The sequence below is a fragment of the Leuresthes tenuis genome, unplaced genomic scaffold (assembly GCF_036924035.1).
Source record: "Leuresthes tenuis unplaced genomic scaffold, fLeuTen1.0.hap1 SCAF_15, whole genome shotgun sequence".
In the NCBI taxonomy this organism is placed as follows: domain Eukaryota; kingdom Metazoa; phylum Chordata; class Actinopteri; order Atheriniformes; family Atherinopsidae; genus Leuresthes; species Leuresthes tenuis.
In genome coordinates this window covers 28,164,194-28,172,417 of record NW_027325369.1, presented here as the reverse complement: position 1 = coordinate 28,172,417, position 8,224 = coordinate 28,164,194, and the positions used below count along the sequence as shown (strand labels likewise).

The following is an 8,224-nucleotide window of genomic DNA, read 5'->3' as shown; positions in this document are numbered from 1 at the left end:
TGGGGGGTGAGTGAGTGTTAAACTATGCATTCTTTTGTTGATGTTTTTGATGAGATCCCTTCTTGCTATTTTACTGTAACCCTGACCATTTGGCAGGTCATTTCAATGGCATAAAATCCATAAATCCATTTTCCAAACTCATCCATCTATCCATCCATCCATTTTCTACCCACTTAATCCAGTTTAGGGTCACGGGGGCTTTCACTGGAGTCTATCCCAGTTGCCATTGGGCAAGGAGCAGGGTATGTCCTGCACAGATCACCAGTCAATCACAAGGCCAACACACATAGAATAACCTATATTAACCCAACATTGCATGATTTATGTTGATTTCATACGTGAATGAATGCAGCACATATCATGAATTCTTATTTGTCACCATGAACTGGTGCTCAACTCACTGTGGATTTATGTAACAGCTTCACACTTAATAAATTCAATGTTACTTCACACATTAATTGACATACAATTAAATTAGCTGGTCTCCTCAAATATGCATTCAGGGTTACACATAAGAAGAACTGTATCTGTTATTAGATAATAAACTTTGAAGCCATTTTGAAAATAAATCAATAACTTGTTATCAGAAACTACTTTTCACGTGTAAGTTTCACCCACTGATCAGAAGAAGCACCTCAGTTTAAGCTATTTCTTTCAGTCAGTGAGTGATTTAAATGAATATTTGTGGAGATCAGTTAATTTGGTGGCATATCAATCAATGCATGAAGAAACAGCGAATTTACATTCATTAACTGATGATTTATTAAAGTGTGAAGAAATCACATGAATCCACAGTGAATACATCACCAGTTCATGGGGACAAACAGGAGTTCATGATATATTCTGTAATAATTAACACATCAAATCATCATGAGTCATAAATTAGTCAAGGATTATTATGTATATGAGGTATGTTATTGTAAGGTAATAGTAAAATGTAACTGCAATGCTAAACTGGTTGAATATGCTTTAGACTACATTATACAAAGCTTGCTGTTTTAGCAGCTACAGCTATTTCTAAATAAAGCTTTGAGCCAAACAAAGACTTACAGGTTGTGTCTGAGATGCTGTGTAAATATCAGTGGAGTAGAGATAATGTTTCGAAGTATGATTTCTAGGGTTGAAATGTTTGCAAATACCTTCTGGCCACCATTAGTCATAACTTTGGACACCACAAGCCTGTCTTAATGTAAAGCTCCACTACTGCTCACACATTTAATCTGTAAATTTTTAAACTGTTAAGTTTTAGTACAGTGTCTATTTTAGACATATGACAACAGATGTTTAGTATATTGCAATTAAATGCTGTAATTAAGTGAATGTATCCAGTTACTTTGTACCACTGAATGCTATTCAGTGCTCAGTCACCAGAGAGTGCACTCTCTCTGCTCTGTCAGGCAACCAGTTTCACAGTTTTATTTCTCCATTTAATGTATTTTGGACAGATTTCTTTGGATTTAAGCAGCGCTGTCAGTTCCAGTAGGTAACTAGTTAAATGTTCCTCCTCATCAAGCAATATAAGACTCGTTCTTATTTATCTGAGTGGGAGATTAAGCATAAGGCTGTGGCTATTTATTTATTTTTTGATTATGTTACAGTTGGACAATTTCAGGAAAATATTGACTTTTCGTTTTTTTTTGTAATCAAATATGCAGAATATCTTTCCGCAAGTAGATGTCACGTCTGTTCAGTCCTTGTCTATGTATGTTCATGCATGTGTGTCAGTGTGAGAGAGAAAGAGACAGATGGGAGGTGTTAGGAGAGCTGGCCGCTCAAGCTGTGCTACTCAGTGCACGAAACAGTCAGAAGAAGAAACATTTTACGCATCAAGATTATGGACATAATTTCTGATTAGGCCGCTTTAATTATACATTTTAGGATAAATTCTTATTCCCTCAAACATTGAATAAAATGTGGACAATTCCGAAGCCAAATTACAGAACTGGTGTGTGCGCCGAGGGGGAGATCGCTGTGAACATTGGCGGAGTCAGAGTGGTGCTTTTCGGGGACGTTTTAAAGCGTTATCCGGAGAGCAGACTGGCGGAGCTGGTGGACTGCTCAACTCAGAATTCTGAAATTATCGCGTCCCTTTGTGATGACTTTGATCCGAGCAGAAAAGAGTTTTACTTTGACCGAGATCCCGACGCCTTCAAGTGTATCATCGATGTTTACTACTTTGATGAAATCCACATAAAACGTGGCATTTGCCCCATTTGTTTCATCAAGGAGATGGAGTTCTGGAAGATAGACCAAAGTGTTTTAGATGAATGCTGTAAAAGTTATCTAAGTGAGAAGGAGGAAGAATTGAGGGAGATTGCAAGCAAAGTTAAAGTAATTTTGGAAGATCTGGATGTGGATCAGTGCAACACGGGCACACAGCGGTGCCAGAAGTTTTTGTGGAGGCTGATGGAGAAGCCAGAATCCTCGTTGCCTGCGCGCATAATCGCCATTGCATCCTTCCTCTCCATTCTGGTCTCAGCCGTGGTGATGTGTGTAGGCACCATCCCGGAGCTCCAGGTGGCAGATGCGGAGGGAAAACTGGTGGAGCATCCGACTCTGGAGGTGATAGAGACCGCATGCATGCTGTGGTTCACTACAGAGTTCTTGCTGCGTCTCGCCTCCTCTCCGAATAAGCTGCGCTTTGTGCTCTCCATCATGAACATCATAGACTTCATGGCCATCATGCCTTTCTATGTGGTTCTGTCCCTCACCTACCTCGGTACCTCCATGATGGAGCTGGTGAACGTCCAGCAGGCTGTACAAGCGCTGCGCATCATGCGTATTGCGCGTATTTTCAAGCTGGCGCGCCACTCTTCGGGACTGCAGACACTGACCTACGCACTGAAGCGGAGCCTCAAAGAGCTGGGGCTGCTCCTCATGTACATGGGTGTGGGGATATTTGTTTTCTCTGCGCTAGGCTACACTATGGAGCAGAGCCATCCGGAGACGCTTTTCAGGAGCATCCCGCAGTCTTTCTGGTGGGCCATCATCACCATGACCACGGTGGGCTACGGAGACATTTACCCCAAAACCACCCTGGGCAAATGCAACGCAGCCGTGAGCTTTCTCTGTGGAGTGATAGCCATTGCCTTGCCCATCCACCCTATCATTAATAACTTTGTCGTGTTTTACAATAAGCAAAAAGTTCTGGAGACTGCAGCAAAGCATGAAGTAGAGCTGATGGAGTTGAAGTCTGGAAGGCAGGTGCGCAGAAAAAGTGAGGAGTAGGAGGAAGAAACCACAGTTAAGACAATTTAGAATCTGTAAATTGCCTACAAAATAAAAAATAACATAATACTGTATGAAACAAGAAAAGGTCTTGTAGATGCAGTGGGACGCCTGTACATACTGCTATAACACAGATGTTGCCTTTACTCTGTTGATGCGTTCATTGGACAACATATGATGTGCTGCTTTTGTAGGTGTGAAAGTTGTTACAGAATAAAAACATGTGCATGAGAAATTGTGCATATACTTGGAGAATCATTCACACATTCATTCCTGCCTCCGAACATACTTAGAAGAGTAAGAATACCCCTGTGCACAGAGATATCTGACCACTGTACTATGAAAGTCTTTAAAAGTCTTTAAAAATATTCATATTCTTTATTAAGTTGCAATTTTGCTTACTTTTTGGTAGCATAAGTTGTGAATAAGGACACCAAGTCATTGAGAGGTTAGACCTCTATCACTTTAAGAAATATCTCAAATTGTAAAATTAGAAGAGCAAAGACGATGTATGACTAGAACTGAGTCATAAGATGCAATGTGGTCTGTAATGTGGATAACACAGGAATATTTTGTTTGAAGACAGCTATCAAAGTTGATTCACTGATCCCACTGGGCCATGATAATTGTGTGTTTGATGTTATAATGTCACAGGAACAGGAAGAAAAAAGTCAGTGAGAAAAGAATCAAGTTTTAAGCTGCACAAAAAGGCCACATATACTTCATATAAACTGTTTTCTGCTTCAGTTCACATCCCTTTTTCATGGCAATAATTTTCAAGTCTAATTTCTGCAAAATGCCTTGAAACAAAATTTAAAAAAAAAATTTCAAGCAATCTTTGAAAGTGTTGATAATGAAGCATATACATTGATATACATTGTTTGAAATAACTTCTTATTCACTGAGTAATTCAATGCTTTGAAATCTTAATTTAAATATTACAGTTGTTAGCAGTTTTTGCCATTTAGCCTAAGAGAAACAACACTTTTCCCACCTTTTCTTTCTTTAATTTATCTCTAATTTGAAGTCTAAATTAAACTCAAGTTCCCGCTAAACAGTCTCAACAATGAAGTGAACAAATATCCTATTTGCAGTATATTTGTGAGGGTTTTTGGGACAAAGAGATCTGAAATTCTATTTCTAATTTCATATAACAGTTTTCAGCAGTCAGCTCCAAAATGCCGGAGCCAAGAGGTGAAGTCCAATAAGTAAAACATAAAGATGCTGAAGTGCTTGATTCCAGAGGGAGAATAAAAAAGACACACAGGAAAACGTCTGGACATCAAAAGTAGGAAAACAATGAACTGAATTGAAAAGAATAATTGATGAATGAGAGCAAAAGCAATCTGGAGAGAGTTGGTCAGTTCTTGGGAAGGTTCCTATCAGAGGGAAATGAGCTGGAAGTATCAGATTGGCATCCATGATAAGAGCTGGTCAAATTTTCTAAATGCTAAGGAAGGGAGCTTCAATGCTTCATTTAAAAAAAAAAAACTTCTTTAGCACCGAATCCCTCTTTTTTAAATGAAATGAGACAAATTCTGTCCTACAACTGTTTACTGCCATAACCTTGAAAGCAAAACTCAATCCTTTTCATTCTGACTGGGTTTTAAATAGATACTTAAATTGAATTGTGACAACACAATATTTCCAACTTGTTTTCTGTTCTTTTACTGTCGTTTTAAAGAACTTGATCTTCTCCCAAAAACGTAATTTTGTTGTACCTGCCACACATCTTTTGTTCTGACATCCTGCATCTTTTGATTAAGCCAAAAACTGTTTAATCTCCAGGAAATCAAGGCAAATCAGTCTACAATAACTGTGTGTGTGAGTGTTTTACCCTAAACATCCTTGTGTAGGAAAACATGCTTCATATTTTTGACAAACAAAAGGAATTAATATTTGTTTACATCCGTAAAAGAGCTGCCCAGTTTGTGCCAGAGAGAAAGGCTCATTGGAGGGCTCTGTAGAAGCATGGACAAGAAGGATTTTGAAGCAAACGTCTAGAAAACACAGCAGCTAAATTAATATTCTGTAATTTCCTGATAACAATAGCATCGAGTTTCAATATGTTTTTTAAAAAAAATCATATTTCATATCCACCAAGATTCTCTAAAGAGCTGGTTACACTTGCTAACATTTATTTATCTACAAAATCCTACAGAAGGTGTCTGCAAGGTGCCACAGTGAGTCATTGTTTCCTTCTGCAAGTTTTTTTTTTTGCACAAGAAAGATGAAGTTAAAGCTTGATTGGTCAGACTGAAAAACAGAATTCATCGTTCTGAGAGTGGGTGAGTCATGTACAGGCAGGGGTCAGCGTTTTCTAGATGAATGGCATTGTTGATCTTGTGTCTGATGCTTGTGTGTGTGTGTATGTGTACTCATGTCTCCATCTTTCTGTATCTTTCTCCACCTTGCCATACGACTTTGTATGCTTTTCTTTATATCTAAGGCGACTGAAGGCAGTGGTCTGTGAGAAACTGCTGTCCCCAGCGGGAAAACACTTCAAAGTAAGGTTATGTACACCCACACACACTCAAAACTGAAAAATACCCCACACCACCCGTTGTTCCTCTCCTTCTCTCTCCTTCATCCAGCATCCACCTCCTCATCCTCTGTCTCAGATGATGATCTGTCAGCTTCACTGGCTGTCTCTTCACTGGAGAGAAAAGATCTGAGCGGGAATACGTAACCAATAAGTGCTGTCGTATTTTCAGGGTGCACAGCGAGGGAAAACTTCAGCTGCAGCTTCAAATGTCTAAAATGTGTTCTGCGCTCTGGAGCTAAAAATGGAAGGAAGGATGAAACATTTGGTGAAGTTTGGATTGGTTATCATTTAGCTGATACCGACTTTAACCAAATAGAGCACTTCATATGCAATGCATCAGTCCTGATGACTCCGTCTGACTCCCACTAAAGGAGACACACAGGTGGAAATTAGAAGTTGCAGACCAAATATTGTAATGATCTTCAAAAGTGTGAGCTGGTCTCAACTCTGAATATGCAGCCGTTGTGTAAACATGAACATACAATGTCTGATCGATGGCAGTCTGTACACAAAAACATCAAAGAAACTAAAACTTCCTTGTCAATACCTTGCTTATCCTAATGTGCACTGATGCTTTGCAGGACGGGTCTCCCACTATCCTGAGCTGCAGAGTACAGACATGTTTTCTCTGGAGGGGGATTTGATGGTCAATCATTTTGGTTAAAGACTGGTTCAACAATGACAGATGGTCATTTTTAATTGGTTTCCACTGATAATAGTATTATTAAGCGTAGGCGTGTGGAAAGAGAAGTTTCATTAGTTTCTTACAAATGTGATTTTTCTTTTACAAAATCTATCAGAAAAAAAGAGTTATTCAGTCCTTCCTGTCTTTCCTTGTGATAAAAGAAAAAATCCTCTTAAAAAGTCCAAAAAGGTTTAATAAAAACAGTAAGATTAAGGTTGGCTACATGGTGACTTTTGAACTTAAAGGACACAATCTTAAAGGGGTTTTTTGATCAATAAATCAATCATTTATTTGAATTAACATCAGACAACCCAATTAACAGCAAAGCAGGAGATCCAGTCCTCAACAACCAGCAAACCTGAGGAGCACACAGTGTGATCATTAATAAATCAAGACAACCTTTTCTCACTCTCAACTCATTCCATATGACACTTTATCAGGAGCCTGCTGTGTCAGTTTTGAACACATTAGGCTTCTTCTTCGCATGATACAGCTTCAACCTGCATCTGTGTTCACAGACAAAGAATTCTGGAAGTGCTCCTGAACCATGAGAGAATCCTGCCTGTTTTTAATGCAGCGCTTACCTGAGGGCCTGAAGATCAGACTTCTAATATTGATTTTTAACTGTGTTTTTTGCATGCAGAGATTTCTCCAGATTCTCTGAATCTTTTGATGATATCATGTACTGTTGATGATGGATAATTCTCAATTTTATGTTCAAGAACATTTTTCTACAATTGCTCCAAAACTGATAGATTGTTGAACCTCTGTCCATCTTTACCCCTCTAAAGTAAGCTAAGGTATCTCTAAGGTGCACTTTTTACACCCAGTATTGTTACTAATCAGTTGCCAGTTAACCTAATTAATTGCAAAGTGTTCCTCCAGCTGTTTCTTTTTAATTCCACTCACTTTTCCAGCCTTTTGTTGACTCTGTCCAAACTTTTTTGAGAAGGGAGGGGACACCCTGGACAGGTTGCTAATTAACCCAACATGCATGCTTCTGGACAGTGGGAGGGAGCCTGAGTATCCAAAGAGAACCCACGTATACACTAGGAGAACATGCAAACTCCACACAGAAAGGCCCCAGCTGGGAACTGAACCTGGAACCCTCCTGCTGTGAGGCGATGGTGTTAACCACCACATAGCTCTCTTTGAACACGTTTACTGTGTTTCGTTGTATATTAAAAATGAGTTTATGAGATTTACAGTTCCACTCATTCTGTTTCAATAAGGACTTTGAATATTGTCTCAGCTTTTTAGTAGTTTAGGGTTGCTCCAAAATCCATTTAACTTGTTAGGCTATAAACTCCACATACTCAATTTGGTTTTTGATTGAAAACACAATTATTAATTAAGTACTGTTGAGGATATATTGTTTCCATCATTCCTGTTATTAGCCTGCAGAGCTTCAGATTATACACCACAGATGAGGCTTTATAGTGAGGTGCAGTCATTACATTAAAGTGAGGATGTATTGTGATATTTTAACTAAAGTGAAAAAGGTATTGCAAAGGGGTGCTCAAAAAGCCTTCTAATAAGTCACCTTTCTTAGAAATTACAGTGACAATTACTTTTCAATAGCGGTAATTCTGTAATCTACCAACATTTAAAAGTAGTGTTACCCATCGCTGCTGATAAATCTACAAATATTTCTGCGATATCCTGACTTCCATTCAGTGAACTGAACATTATTATAGATTCAGACATGAACATGTTTCATAATAATCTGTGCCACATCAACACCTTTATTCTGACAAACAGGTCGA

The 8,224-nt window shown here is 38.8% G+C and overlaps 1 protein-coding gene across 1 annotated transcript; it reads left to right on the top strand.

The window, feature by feature from the left end:
• Window positions 1–1,784: 1,784 nt before the first annotated feature.
• Window positions 1,785–3,454, top strand: kcnf1b (potassium voltage-gated channel, subfamily F, member 1b). The gene has a single exon (XM_072365432.1). It carries the CDS (start codon window positions 1,912–1,914, stop codon window positions 3,226–3,228), a length of 1,317 nt encoding a protein of 438 aa, XP_072221533.1. The 5' UTR covers window positions 1,785–1,911; the 3' UTR covers window positions 3,229–3,454.
• Window positions 3,455–8,224: the final 4,770 nt, after the last annotated feature.